The sequence below is a fragment of the Cornus florida genome, unplaced genomic scaffold (genome assembly GCF_030987335.1).
Source record: "Cornus florida cultivar Cherokee Brave unplaced genomic scaffold, ASM3098733v1 CherokeeBrave_3.0.0_Hap2_Chr07, whole genome shotgun sequence".
NCBI classification, from domain to species: domain Eukaryota; kingdom Viridiplantae; phylum Streptophyta; class Magnoliopsida; order Cornales; family Cornaceae; genus Cornus; species Cornus florida.
Window position 1 is genome coordinate 4,283,989 of NW_026775577.1, and position 16,276 is coordinate 4,300,264.

The 16,276-nt window shown below is 33.3% G+C and overlaps 1 protein-coding gene and 1 pseudogene across 1 annotated transcript; both read left to right on the plus strand.

The window, feature by feature from the left end:
- The first annotated feature begins 606 nt into the window (after positions 1-606).
- Positions 607-1,703, plus strand: LOC132267419 (metalloendoproteinase 5-MMP-like; annotated as a pseudogene).
- Positions 1,704-7,403: 5,700 nt separating this feature from the next.
- On the plus strand, positions 7,404-8,614 carry LOC132315838 (metalloendoproteinase 3-MMP-like). The gene has a single exon (XM_059814250.1). It carries the CDS (start codon positions 7,461-7,463, stop codon positions 8,409-8,411), a length of 951 nt encoding a protein of 316 aa, XP_059670233.1. The 5' UTR covers positions 7,404-7,460; the 3' UTR covers positions 8,412-8,614.
- The last annotated feature ends 7,662 nt before the right edge of the window (positions 8,615-16,276 follow it).

Below are 16,276 nucleotides of genomic sequence, written 5' to 3' on the forward strand. Positions count from 1 at the left end.
TATATAATAAATCATTTTGTCTAAAAACACACGAAGGCCTTCGAATTTACTTTGTGATAAACCATAATCAATACAAAATAAATACAAGTAACAATGATGCAAATATTGAAAATATAACCCTCTAACTATTAATTACATAACTACCCAAAGTATCGGTCTAAGGATCTCGAAAAATCCACCAAACAAATTAAAGTAATTATTAATTAATAAAAGAGTCTATAATTTTCTCATGCTTAAAAGTCAAATGCCATGACGGTGATAGAGAGCAATTGCATACGACGGCTTTTGCAATATATCTCAACCTAACGCGGATCCAGTTCAAATCTTAATTAATTATGAGTCCATCCATAATTACCGACTATGAACCATTTATGATTATTATTTATATATCATGCATTGATTGCAATCACATACATATATATAAATATTTCTTGTAATCAAATGGACACTATCAATTCTATAATGAATCGAAATATAATACATTGAATTCACCAATTGTATAAAATATAAATATTTTAGAAACGTCAGGAACATATGTTACTTTAATTCAAACAGGAATTTGCTATGCCAGGGCATATAAATCCCAACACTTGCAACAAACTTACAATGGCCCCTAATCTCTCTCTTCTTTTAGGAGCTTTCCTTCTCCTCCTCGTCGCCGTTCAGTCTAAAAACCACACGAAACCACCCGAAAAAGGCTTTAAGTTCCTCCAGCACTTGGAGGGATGCCACAAGGGGCAGACAGTGAAAGGCCTTCACGAGCTCAAACGCTATCTCGAGAAATTCGGCTACTTGAACTATGGCACTACTAATAACCATCATCATTCAAAGAGTACTGCTACAATAAGCAATCTCAACCATGCAAACGACGACGTGTTCGACGACATTCTAGAGTCTGCAGTGAGATCATACCAATCGTATCATCACTTGAAGGTCACCGGGAGCCTGGACTCCGAAACCGTTCAGCAAATGACTCTCCCTAGATGTGGCGTGGCTGATGTTGTCAACAATGCAACAAATATGAAACACCCCCAACTTTTCAACATGGTTGCTCAGTACTCATTTTTCCCGGGAAAGCCGAGGTGGCCTGCATCAAAAACCCGTCTCACTTATAGCTTCCAATCCAGTGCACAGGTTGTGGGATTGCAAGAACTGAGGTCGATGTGCTCATGAGCTTTTAAAAAATGGCAAGATGTGAGCCGATTCACGTTTGTGGAAGCTCCGCAGGGTGCAGACGGGGACATTGTTATCGGCTTCCATCGCGGTAATCATGGTGATGGAAATCAGAATGCATTTGATGGTCCATTAGGCACATTTGCTCATGCTTTTAGACCAGAAATAGGATGGTTCCACTATGATGCTGATGAGAATTGGAGTAGTAATCCGAACGCGAACCAATTAGACTTGGAATCAGTTGCAGTTCATGAGATAGGGCATGTTCTTGGGCTTGGACACAGTGAAGATTTGAATGCCATTATGTATGCATATTTTGATTATGGAATTATCAAGAGGGATCTGAATGCTAATGATATAGAAGGGATACGCGTCTTGTACTCTTCTTGAGTACATGCTAAAACCAGGTTAATTAGCATATATATATATATATTATATATGGGCCTATGGCTTTTTGTTTTATGTTATTATGAGAAAAAGAAAATAAGTGAATACCGGTGATAAACCTGTGTATTCAACAAGAGTTGTACTCGCAGTTTGTTAGCTTATGGAATGAATGATTCTCGATACATAAATGAATTTTTATGGAACATTAGTTTTATATATATATATATATATATATATATATATATATATATATGTCGTTCAATGAATCGATCACTATTATCAGGTTCTCTTCTAATAACTATTTGATTTTAAATAAAATTCAAGGATGACTTGTCGTGCCATCTTTTGTGAAGAGATCTGTGTGAAACCTCACCCCAAGCACGACCTCACCGGGCCCCCAATATGCTGACAGGAAATATATGTGTATATATATATATACACTAAATTAAGATTTATACAAAAGAAATTGAAATAAAATATATAAAAATATATATATGATCATAATTTGACAATTATAATATATATATATATATATATATAATTAATATTAGAATTCGGATTCTAGTTGATTTGGGTTGTTAGTACCTCAGTTAAGATTTTTAGACCCAAGCCAACTGAGCTCGAATTGGGTTCTAATTCTGTATATATGTATATTTTCTCCCCTTGTTTCTATTTGTCTTTTTCGAGTGAAGCAGTGCTGTTAAGAAACATGTGTGTGTAAAAGTTGTAAGCATGTGTCCTTAATTCAGTTGTATAATTATTAGTTGGCATGTGATCAATGGCAACTTTTTATGTTGCATATATAACGATTAATTCCATCAAGGGTAATTAAGAACGAATTTAATCCAAGATTTAAGGTTATTGACGCTTAGAGGAAAACAAAGAGATTGCACTCTTTTTGGCACAACTTTATAATGCTGAAACTAAAAAACTTGTTTGATTTAGGTTTTTTGAAAATTCAGTTTAAAAAAATAGGAAGCTGACGTTAGGTTCCAACATTCTCCTCCGGCACTCTAAATTTAATAAAATTACTAATAAATCCTCTTATCTACAAAACACTCTCTCTAACCCCAAATTAATATTGAAAAAGATTTATATCAGGCCACAAGATCTGGAGTTGCAGGATTATTGCTGCAAAAGCCAATCAAGCACTGGCGCCCAGAATTCATTTTTTATCACTCAGAGAGTTGTTCAAGCGTCAATTGCATTGTTCAAGCTTACATCAATTGTTGTGTTGAAACCATCCATTCTTGACTAAAGGTTGAAAATTGAAAGGAGTGAAATTTAGAATTGCAATGCCAAAACCACCAATATTGTTCTTAAATTGGTAATGGAACTAACAAAGTTTGAATATTTCTTCTGAATTAGTTTATTTACTGAAAAAACAAAAAAAAAAAAAAATAGCTTGAAAACTGAAAGGGGTGAAATTTCAGGACGAAATTTGAATGAGATGCTGCGTTGGAGTTTGATAAGGAGGTCGCGCTCCACAAACCCTCCAATATTATTGCAACTCACTGGATCTCTCCGTAATCCCCTTCACCCTTTTTTTTTTTTAGCTAAAAGGTAAGCTTGTATTAGAAGAAGGAAAGAATTTACAGGGAGGTCCAAATAGGACAAACACAGACTGCCTAAGCAGAAACAAAGCAAAAGCACTACTTTCCAGATACATCAGCAAGCCAAAAGAAAACTACAAGCAAATCAACAACTTTCCAGTTACATGCACTACTTTTTTCTAGTTACAACCATAATGAACACCAACTCTCAGTAGAAAACCAGAGAGTGAGCATTTGCTAAGTAGCAGCCATCATTGAAGAGCTTCTGTAGGTCCTCAAGTTTATTCATTCTCCTCAAATCAGTTAAACTTTTCAATATGATTGAAGCAAGTCTCCCTCTAGTACAATTCCTGATCTGATTAATGACTGTGAATGGGGATGAAGAGGAATTCCTAAAAGCTCCATCCAAAGAAAATAAACAGCAGCTGATAGAAGTAACTTGTGGACAAGGAATCCCTTTGAGCTCCAGTTATCAGAATACCACGAAATTATGCCCCTCCAACTCGCTGGCTGAATGTAGAATCCAGCTGTGTTGAACAAAAGTCCAGATTTTCTCTGAGAATTCACACTTGAAGAATAAGTGATCCATAGACTCACTGTTGGACAAACAATTGTTATCTTTGTTTCTGTCCTTTGGCGTCTGTTTTTACAAATAAATTACTTTTACCATCTTTTCATTCTATCTGCTCTCTTTGCCTCTATGATTTCTATCAAAAATATTACTTTAAATGAAATATTGCCAGTGTTTGTTTCGCCTTTTTGGATTTCAAAGTAACGAGTTTTTGATAATGGTTTCCTGAACATTGTTTGCATAGTGTGAAAGGGAGGAGAGTATATATGAAAAAGAGAAAAGGAAATATATATATATATATATATATATATAGTAAATGAAAATTTATAAAAATAAGGAAGAGGGCAATATATTCCTTTTATTTTAATAATAAAGGGAGTTGGAGTGCGAGAGGAAAATAGTGGAGAGTAGTTAATAGCTAATGAGTAGTTAGCTTAATGGTATATTCTCCTTGTCTTTCTCTTTTATAGGGAAGGTGAAGAGTCTAACAATTGTGAAAAGAAAATGACTTTAATGTATTTGCTTACCCGAGGTTCAGATTCGGACACCTTCTAGGCCAGGCGCTTGGCATGACACCGAATCAAGAATTGTGTTTTGGCTTTGATACCAACGGTAATGAGTAGGCGCTTGCCCATTTACTCAAAAACTTAATTTATTGAGTAGTAATGCAAACCTACATATTTGTACACCTTACAATTTATATCCGAATTCGATGTAGGACAAGTCCCACTTGTAACAACTAGACTATTTGATTAGAATATCATAATCCATAATGAAATGTTTAGAAAATATTTATCTAATACAAAAAATAATAATAATAATAATAATTTATTATTATTATTTTTTGAAAAGTGAACAAAGCCAAACTAAACACAGGCATTTCACCATTGGGTTTATTACCAAGTCGAAAAAGAGGAAAACTTTTTAAATTGCCAACAATGCCTTAAATTGGCGAGATTAACAAAGACCATTCATTTACCGCAGGTATAATTTAAATTCCCTCCAAATTCAATCTCTCTTCGACCCCGAATCACCGTTTAGAATTTCTGAATCCACCAAGTGATTGTCTCTCTCTGTATTTCTCTCTAGGTTGTAGATTTTGGTTCAGATCAATCTTCCTAGCTGGTTGAAGAATATGGTCGCTAATCTCTGGCGAATCTGAAACGAAAAATTCATAAACCAGAAAGAAAAATATCGTGAAATTTTTTGCTCCTAGTAATTTCTATATCTTATATTCATGTACTGATGAAACTATGGTTTTTTTTTCTGTTTTTTTTCATTCATCTTATTTGTGGATTTTTGTTCAGTATACCATCTTCGTTCACTGGATCAAGACGGTGTGTACTGCATTGAATTGAATGATGGATTAGGTCTATTTCTCATCTTTGATCTCCCTACATTTTACTGAAATCATGTAAATTTGTTGAATTTCTACTGGTGACATTTTCTGTGGCTCCCAAACGCAACATAAGTATAATTAGGAGTTTGTTAATTTTCTCAGGTTCTATCAAGGAAAACAAAAATATCAGTATTCTTGGAAAGCTTTCAGTGCAATTCAGGGCTTTAGATGAGTAACATAAGTAATTGCGTCAGTACAGTGTGTTAAGGGTCATGGCCATTTCAAGCAATGAAGAAATTAAGAATTATTTTATTTTCTATTTTTTTTTCCTTACATTTTCTAGGCAGCCGAAGAGAGTTCTATGCATTTGTTGAAGAGTAATGCTATGAAGAGAATTCCCTCGTGATAAGAGTCATGAACTTTTCATTTAGACACTCGATTGAGACAGATTTTCGAAATCTATGTAAAGTCAGATGAATATGAACAACATTAGTCTCTGTTGTTTTCTAATTATAGTTACAGATTAGTTTTACAAATTGCTTATCCACCACACCAAGTCTGATCAAGATCAACAAGAAAGGACAATGCCACGAGTTGTATTTTGGACTAAAGACTAAAAAATCTCTCTTAAAATGACCAACTCCTAACAGGGTTCCATATAACTTATATATATCAACCACACATAATTATAAAAAATACCAGAAAGTTGTCTTCTTGAATATATATATATATCTATACACGGTTTGACATTTCATGCAAACCAAGCAATCTTCAAAGCCTACAGAGCTATGAAGATTCACATCGTCGATTTTGGGCGATGGCGGAGCTAGACTACGAAGCCAATGATCGGCGTTGAACAGATATCGGCGTTGGTGACAATGGGGGAAGACTCCAGTGAAGGCGACGATGGTAGCGGGAACATCGGGCGGAGGATAATGAAGTGCTCGTCGTTCTGTTCCGACTATCGGAACAGCCATGACCAACTCCATAACTGCCGACGATGAGACGCTACATTCTCGAGCTCTCCCCCACTATTTTGCCGCCACCGATGACGTCCATGGTGGTTCGGTTGTGAGCATCTCGGAGCTCGGCTTTGATGGAGCGACGGCAACGGCAACGGCAACGGCAACAAAAGCAACGAAACCCAAAGAAGAGAGAAAAAGTCTGTTTCTCTCCGTCTCTTCACTCATCTGTGAGCTGGCAAATTAAATAAAAAAATAATTTTTTTATTACACCCGTCTACAATTGATTGGTGTAGTCCACCAACTCAGAAAAATGAGATGGTGGACTGGTTCATACAATAATTTCCCACGGGACACGCCAATGACCCTAGCGAGTTTGCTCAGGTGTGTAATAATAATACTAATAATATCAACTTGGTCTACCTCTCAACACAATCAGAAACTTCTCTAATGCAAAACACGCCATTGACCCCCGCCTTCAAAAAGATATGAAACCAGCTGGGACTTCTGAGCATCAAGCTGACCTTAGTATCTTCCGTTCAATTTGATATATATATATATATACAGACAAATACATGTACACTATTAGCTTCTATATATTATTTTTTATATAAAATGTTGAGAATATCATGGTGGGATACTATATGCGAGATTATCGAAATTTTCACATTGTTTTACACAAAATAATTTTCTTAAGAACCTTGCACAAAATTATAGTACTAGTTTACTTAACAATAATAAGTAATTAAGTATCTTTTCAACACGAAGTGAGATAAATTATTAAATAGTCGGGGAACTGTGGTGGTCCCGGCCAATCACAAGCTGCCATATAATTAAATATATGAATAAAGTTATGTGACATCTACTCTTTTATCAATTGATCATTTGCGTTACTCTATTATGCTTCCATATAATTGAGATGAGGATTATCCTACTTTACCACTTCAAAAACAACCTTAAAATTTTCATTTTCTGTCATTTCATCACAATAATAATACGCATATTTTAGTTTGCCGGTCCTCAATCCTAATTGCTAACTTGGGTTATCCTACAATTTTTTCCTTCTATCATTAATTTAGAATTTGGCGGTCCTCATTGTTAACTTGGGTACTTGTCCTTTCATTTTTATTTTTTGGTGAAAGTATTCCACACGTTTCTTTCACAATAATACAAATTGACCCCCAGTCTTCCTTCTTATAATTTGTTGAATTTTAATAAAATAGTGCTTTATTTGCATGAGACTAAATGTGAACTCCAGTTCACTAGCTTCAATTTCTTTGCAATATTTTAGACACCCAAAGTCTACACCCAATTGACCCGTCTTAAGGACTTTAAATTTTTTGAGACCCAATTTTTATTCAAAATTAAATTGGAACAAGCACTTACGTATCCTCTATAAATTAGTACTCTTGGGGACTCCATTATATACTCAAAACAAAAACAAAGCCTTCTTCTGTTCTTGCAACAAACTTACAATGGCCCCTAATCTCTCTCTTCTTTTAGGAGCTTTCCTTCTCCTCCTCGTCGCGGTTCAGTCTAAAAACCACACGAAACCACCCGAAAAAGGCTTCAAGTTCCTCCAGCACTTGCAGGGATGCCACAAGGGGCAGACAGTGAAAGGCCTTCACGAGCTCAAACGCTATCTCGAGAAATTCGGCTACTTGAACTATGGCACTACTAATAACCATCATCATTCAAAGAGTACGGCTACAATTAGCAATCTCAACCATGCAAACGACGACATGTTCGACGACATTCTAGAGTCTGCAGTGAGATCATACCAATCATATTATCACTTGAAGGTCACCGGGAGCCTAGACTCCGAAACCGTTCAGCAAATGATTCTCCCTAGATGTGGCGTGGCTGATGTTGTCAACAATGCAACAAATATGAAACACCCCCGACTTTTCAACATGGTTGCTCAGTACTCATTTTTCCCGGGAAAGCCGAGGTGGCCTGCATCAAAAACCCGTCTCACTTATAGCTTCCAATCCAGTGCACAGGTTGTGGGATTGCAAGAACTGAGGTCGGTGTGCTCGCGAGCTTTTAAAAAATGGCAAGATGTGAGCCGATTCACGTTTGTGGAAGCTCCGCAGGGTGCAGACGGGGACATTGTTATCGGTTTCCATCGCGGTAATCATGGCGATGGATATCCATTTGATGGTCCCGGTCGGACATTTGCTCATGCGTTTGCACCAACAAGAGGATGGTTCCACTATGATGCTGATGAGAATTGGAGTAGTAATCCGAACATGAACCAAGTGGACTTGGAATCACTTGCAGTTCATGAGATAGGGCATGTTCTTGGGCTTGGACACAGTGAAGATCTGAATGCCATTATGTATGCATATTTTTCTTATGGAACTATCAAGAGGGATCTGAATGCTAATGATATAGAAGGGATACGCGTCTTGTACTCTTCTTGAGTACATGCTAAAACCAGGTTAATTAGCATATATATATATATATATATATATATAGGCCTATGGCTTTTTGTTTTATGTTATTATGAGAAAAAGAAAATAAGTGAATATCGGTGATAAACCTGTGTATTCAACAAGAGTTGTACTCGCGACTTGTTCGCTTATGGAATGAATGATTCTCGATCTATAAAAGAATTTTTATGGAACATTAGTTATATATATATTATCAGGTTCTCTTCTAATAACTATTTGATTTTAAATATATTTCAAGGATGACTAGTCGTGCCATCTTTTGTGAAGAGATCTGTGTGAAACCTCACCCCAAGCACGACCTCACCGGCCCCCCAATATGCTGACAGGAAATATATGTGTGTGTATATATATATATAATAAATTAAGATTTAAAAAAAAAAAAAAACTGAAATAAAATATATAAAAATATATATATGATCATATTTTGACAATTATAATATATTTAATACATATATATATATATATGAAATTAATATTAAAATTTGAATTCAAGTTGATTTGGGTTATTAGTACCTCAGTTAAGATTTTTCGACCCAAATCAATTCTAATTGTAAAAATGGTTACTCAAACCAACTAGGCTCTAATTGGGTTCTGATACTATGTATATGTATATTTTCTCTCCTTCACTATAACAAATTTGGGCTCTTGCCATGAAATTTTTTGCCACGCGTAAAATTTTGTGGCAAAAAGTATCTTTTGGCCACAAAATTAATTTCTTGTGGTTAATATATGAGTGTTTGCCACGGAGTAAATTTTTCATGGCAAATACTAGTTCTTGTCACGAATATTAGGGACGATCTAAAAATTTGTGGTAAAATGTCAATTTTGCCACGATGAATTAGGGACGACATACAAAGTTGTGGCAAAATACTATTTATGCCACGATTTTTTGTTCGTGGCAATTGTATGTTTCTTTTGTCACATATATATTTTCATGGCAAATCACTTTACAATTTGCCATGATGATATTCTCGTGGCACATATATTTTTTTGGCACGAAGTTTTTTTCTCGTGGCTAAAAGATGGATCCTGCCATGAGTTATCAGTTGTGGCTATAATACGCTTTATTGCCACGTAAATATTTTCATGCCAAATCTATTAGTTATTCGCAACGATGCTTTATTCGTGGCAAATAGTCTCTTTTGCCACGAATTTTCAATCGTTGTGGCGAAATGTTATTTTTACAACGAATTTATTTTCGTGGCAATTAGGAACTACTTTGCCACAAATTTTCAATCTTGTGGCGAAATGCCATTTTTGCAACGAATTTGTTTTCGTGGCAATTAGGATTTCTTTATTGACTATTATTTATTTATTTATTTGGTTTTTGTAATTCCTTAAATAAGAGGCTGAGAACACCAAATCCCTAAGCAAATTAATTAATTATTAATAAAAATTCAAAATGACATTTCCTTTAAATTTGATCCTTTTTAAATAACACTCCTGTACTTGTCATACACAAAAGAATAAAAAAAAAATTATACCAAACATTCTTATATTGAATTTAAATTAATCATATATACATATATATATAAATCCAAAATGCAATATTTATAAGTAATTAAAAATTAAAAATATAATAAAAAATATAAATCATATATCAAATCTTGAATAAATTTACAACTACAAAATTTTACTTATATTTAGTAAGGGTATAAATAAAAGATTTAGTGATTTAGGAATTAAATGGAATAAAAGATCTTAGAAGTACATAGGATTTTGTTGGCACAAAGCCTTTAACCAAGGACAATCTGGTGATTTTAGTGATTACAAACTATTAATGGTATTTGTGGACTAATGTTTAATTATATACATTGGGTGTTATAGATGATTCGTCTTCAAAAAATGACCTCAATGAAGCGATCACGTCAATGGAAAAGAATGGATACAAAGAGACGTGAATTAAATTGCAAGAAACCAAATGCAAGTCCATCCAAAAATAGCTTGGACTACAATTAATGAGCAAACAAGCAACTCAAAGAAATTACAAAAAAGCAAGAATACCTCAAAGCCTAAACAATCATATATGAACAAAGCTTGAAGAAATAGGTAGATAGTATAGTGAGTGTGTAGGATTCAATGTCAAAGTATTTATGAATCCATTTGAAGCTCATCTCCATATCATATCATTATTCACATGCATGTTCCTATATCCACTAACAATAGACACATGAAGTCATTGCTAAAAGAATAAGTTAGTTCAAGTTTGCATAAACTTTGAATTAAAGAAGTCAATGCTTGAGTTAGAAATGCTAAGACCATGCACAACAATTGATCATATGTTTTATTTTGGTCCCTAGAAAGTAGAGTCTTAAGGCATTGAACTTTCTTTTTCATCAACAAAGCCTTTGTTACCATGACTTGGTAAATGACTTTACAATCTGGACATTTCTCATAAAAAACTGTTTCTTGGTTTTTTGGCTGAGTATGGAAAATATGATTTTTTTGAAATAAAAATATTTTTAAAATAATTTTTTTCAATAATTACTCCTTACACTTTAAATAGCTTAAATTGATTTTAAGGGATTTTTCATCAATTCTATATAGGCTTATATGGAGGATCAAGTTTTACTAAAACTTTCGGGAACCCTAATTTGTACTAAAACTGAATTTTTTTGATTTAGTTAGATTTTAATTTCTTATATTTTTTATTGAATCCAAATAGGGGGTATTTACTTATTTACTTAAATATTTTCAATGGAAATAAGGTATGTAGAAGTAACAGCCCATGTTGTCTATTAGATGACTAAACCAGAAAATTTATTTATTTTTTATTTGACCGATCAGATCAGTCATAAGATTGATAGGATGCCAAAACCAATGAACTCACATCTTTTGTGGTTAATCAATTGACCGATCAGATGTGTCCAAGTGGCCGATCAGATGCTTTATGTAACCAATTAGATTAATCAAATTTTAGAAAGCGCAATGAAACAAAATCTGATCCCACCGATCACTTCTATAATCTAACAGATCGGATGCTCTAACTGCCCAAACAGATATAACATATATCCGATCACTTTAAACCAACAAATATATAACTCATGTGACCGATCAAATGGACTAAAATTTCAAATTTGGAAAATTAATTTACCCCTAAAGGCTACATTTTTCAAGGGGTTATAAATACACAATGTTTTGGACATTGTGGGGATGTATTGGAGAGAAATAGCGAAACTTTCTTGAGTATCAAAGAGTTTTTGTTCTTCATCTTATTCATCCTTTCATACATATTATTCATAGAGTATTAAGCTTCATTTATATTAATTTATACTCTAGTTGTGAGCTTTGATTTGCATATCAATATTTGAAAGATATATTCTTATACAACAAATTTGTATCTACAATCAATTGTAAGGATTGGTGTGATCCAGCAGAAGTCTAAGAGAGGATTGTTCTCTTAGTAAGAAGATTAGAAGCGGTGTGCTTCTTGTACCGATTTGCTCTCCACTTATAAGGAGGTGTCATAGTGGGATTAGAAAAGTTTTAAGAGGGAGCTTGAGCCAAAGAAAGATGCAGATGAAGCGATATACGTACACAGATGGGAGCAAAGAAAGGAAAAAAATAGATTTGTCGGGTTTAACTCTTAAAAATGGGTATGACCCATGTTTTGTATCTTTTTAAGTTTAAAAGAAGTGTCAACCTCTTATTGGGACACGTTAGTGCGCACGATACAATTTGTCTTGATGGGCAGGATTGAAGCATTATCCTATATATAAAGCATCTAGAGGATGACTTTTAAGTATATTGTAAAAACGTAGTGTGATACTTTTGTGTGCAAGGCTATAAGCCTATTAGTAAAATATCATTGATGAGCGCTAAAAAGTGCGTATTTAAACCTCTTAAGCTCAGGTATTCTAAGACCTTTACCTATCTTATTTTCCCGCCTTAGATTGATTTCGTGTTATTTCCATTTTCAGGTACTTATCCCCTAAATAAGCTAACTCAGCCAAATAAGAGCAGAAATGAAGCAATTTTGGGATGAATCAAAGAAATGAGCAAAGTGGAGCAAAAAGGAAGCAAAGATGGAATTTCAGCATATTCGATCGATCCAACATCAGTCTTCGATCGATCGAACTTCCATCAATCTCAGCACTTCAAGATAGATCCAAGCCATGATGCAATTTTCAGAGATCTCAAAAGTTGATTGATCCAACATCATTCTTCGATCGATCGAACCTTCTTATCCTTATCCAGATGCCAAATCTTATCCAGCTGTACCACCCTACCAACCGCTTTTGTCGTTTTCCCAAAAATATCTTCAAAATATCTCAGATTTGTTTTTATCCAAAAAGGCGCCGCCATTGAGGATCGATCCAGCCTAAGTTCGATAGATCTCAGCCATGTTCGATAGATCCAAGTCCAAGGTTCGATCAATCAAACTTCCCCCAGTACGAAAAAGTTAAATTTTCAACTCATAAAAGTTGTCCTTTATCTAATCATTGGAGAATTTTTGCTGTACGACCCCAGCTCATTTTAGGTGTCATTTGACCTACCTATATAAGGATAAGGATTACTTTTACACATAACATATCTTATATTATATCTCATATCATAGTATACCTTAGAAAACTCTTAGGGAGGAAGAAAAGAAGAGGAGGAGGCTAGAGACACCATTGGAGACTCTTCATCAACCAAGGAGCGAATCTCTACCATAGAGTTATCCATTGAGGGTTGGAGGACACCATCCATGAGTGGCTAGACATTCTCTTGGGGCTAGAGTTAGCCCTAAGCATGCTTTCTACATCTTGATTTATGTATTTTTGAGGGAATTTGTATTCTGATACTTGTTTTGACATGTTTATATATATAAATCTTGTTTACTCAATAATTTGTATGGTTTAATGCTTCCAATTGATCATTTTATTCTATCCATATGTCTATGTATGCTAGAATAGATGTTCATGTATTTGCCTCTATTTCTTGTGTTGTTAATGCATGTCTATGTGTATTAATACTATAAATCTAGAGATTGTCAAGACATAGTGCTTAATGGAATGTCCTTGTGATTTATTTGATAATTCATGCTTATTTCTTGATGGATTGTGCCTCTCCCTTAGTTTAATTAGCTTAATTTCATGTCATTAGCTTAGTTGTAGTGTAGTGGTAGCTAGATGTTAAATGGGAGGACAATCCATGCTTGTTGTTTGATATTCCATACTCATAAATGCAAGAGGCATATTTCTCTAATTTTGTGTTGTATTTGGTTGTAAGCTTAAAGAAAGGATTAATGGCTTAATTTGATATGTTGTGTTATCCACTATGTTGCTTAGACAATGTATGTTTAATTTGTCATCTATGCTTGTTGAAACAACCATACACACACCATTGTCACAATACATGCCTTTCCCTTCATTAATCATTCATTAAAGGTGTAGAGGAGCTATGCTTAGTGGTGATCTCTAAACCCTAAGATCTCTCTCTCTTATTTTACCTCTATTGCATTATTGTTTAGTTTAGTTTAAAGTGCATCTTAGCTTAATTCAACCACCAACCAATTCTTTGATCACTCGACCTACTAACCCTAATCTTGATTCCACAACCTCTTGCGACCCTCACAATCCCTTGGGACGATCCCTACTCGCCCTAATTATATTTTTAGTGAAAGGTAGTAGTGGCAAATTATAAATGTAAAACTTGACCCTCACCTTAATGCACACTCTCAAGCTTGTTGTGGCCGTGCGACGACGAGCCACACCACCAATCATCTATCTATCTATTGATTAATTCTTGTTATGTATTTCATTACTTATGTTTGATGTATTCTTAATTTATTTATCAATTAGTGTGTATAGTATAAACACACTTATTGATACTTCAAATAATTTTAAACATGATTTTTATTTTTATTTTTTTAGATGTTTGTCTTTTAAAAAAATTTATATTTTCAATCAAATCACCCATCATATATGCAATCTAATTTTTGAAAATTAAATATATTAAAAATAAGATTATGAATATTTAGAGTTTATAATTAATTTTTATTTAAATTAATTTACTTAAATATATGAAAATTAGTTTGATTTATATGATATTTATAGTTCATATCACACTATTTAACAAAATAGTTTAATTATTTAAATAGCTTAAAATATTTTATAAAATATTTTTCAAAAAATTGGACCGAAAATACTGCCAATTAGGTTTGTATATATATATATATATATATAATCACGAAATATATTGAGAAGGAAAACAACAAAAAATGGTTTAATTATTTTAAAAATCACAAAATATATTGAGAAGGAAAACAACAAAAAGTGGTTTTATTATTGGGATGCTAATTTCTCATTCTCTCTTTATTATATTTAACAAAAAATATTTACACAATTAATTTTCTTTATTATATTTACTTCTTGTCTAAGTGGCAACTCTTTGACATCCATAGTGGATGGTGAAGGTACAAATCCCAAAGGAAATAGGTGCGTGAATTTCTTCTATAAATTATTCAGTTACATATTAATTAATCATTTTGAATCAATATTGAGATTGAGATTTTTTAGTAAAAATAATTAATTACTACTGAGCTAGATACAATGGTTAATTTTAAATTTTAAAACAATATAATTATTATTACATGTAAGTATACTTTAATATAATTATTGTTGGCCACATGAAATTCCTCATCATTGATTTCGGAATACATGAGTTTAGAAGATCTAATTGGTTTTAAAAAATTGTTCTACACAAAAAGTGAAAAATTATCAAATTATTTTTCTTATTTTTTTGCATAATGGACAAAGTTAAAATATAAAATATATACTAATTAAATACATTATTTAATTAATAATTCAAAAATAACTAAACTTAGTAGTCCAATAGGCTAATAGCTAATAATTAAACTTTCAAGCATTCTTTACAAATATATATTTTCACTTAATTAAAAATTCAAAAATAAGAATAAGGGGGTATTAGTGTCCCTTTTTTTTAGCTTTTGGGGACCGTGCCATCTTAAAGCCCAAAAACATATCTCCCCAAAATTTTACCGGGAAATTTTTAGCGCCACTGATTTTGGTGAGACTTGACTGGTATAACCCAAGTGAGAGAAACCTTATATTAGATAACTTTACTGTTTCTCAAGATGAATAAGATCATGCCCTAGCTTTCTGCGTCTGTTCTGTCTCTCAAAACTAAGCCAATGCCCTAGTTCTCTCTTCCTGTATTCTACTTCATATCAAAGCCCGAACCTTTCACTCGGTTTCAGTACTCGGAATCTGTTACCCACTCGGTTCAATCTCTCTCAGGATATCCTTTACCAGGTTTTTCTTTTTCTCTATATTTCTCTTGCGCTCTCTCTCCCCATATAATTCGCACACACACAAACAGAACCACACACACAAGCGCACACTTTGAGATGAACGTGATTTCTTGCTCTTTTAGTTCATTGTTGTTAATGAAATTTTTGATGAGATGTGAGATATATATATATATATCTGGCATAATATTTTTGTTCAACTAATTATTAGCTTGGAATATATATAATTTTGTCTTAATTTTATTTGTGTTTCTCTGTTTCCATATTGATTCAAGGCTTAAATCTTCTTTTGCAATGTTAAAATTCCATTGATCTGCCATTCAATCCTCCAGGAAGTAAGTGATAAAAGTTTAAGGGAAAACCAATTGGAAATTTGTTTTATTCAAGAAAATGTCATTACCTATTATGTAACTACATTTGATTGCAATTAGAAAATATAATAAACCCATTATATGTTAATTAGGATATGTTATATTTAAAACTATATATTCATGTACTTCTTTTGTTTAATCCTTGATATGTAGTGCTGAAATTAGTTGTTTCATCTATGGTTTAAACTTTGATGTAAGACTATATTTTA

Coding starts and splice junctions, on each gene's coding strand:
- LOC132315838 (XM_059814250.1), top strand. CDS start 7,461: ATGGCCCCTAATCTCTCTCTTCTTTTAGGAGCTTTCCTTCTCCTCCTC.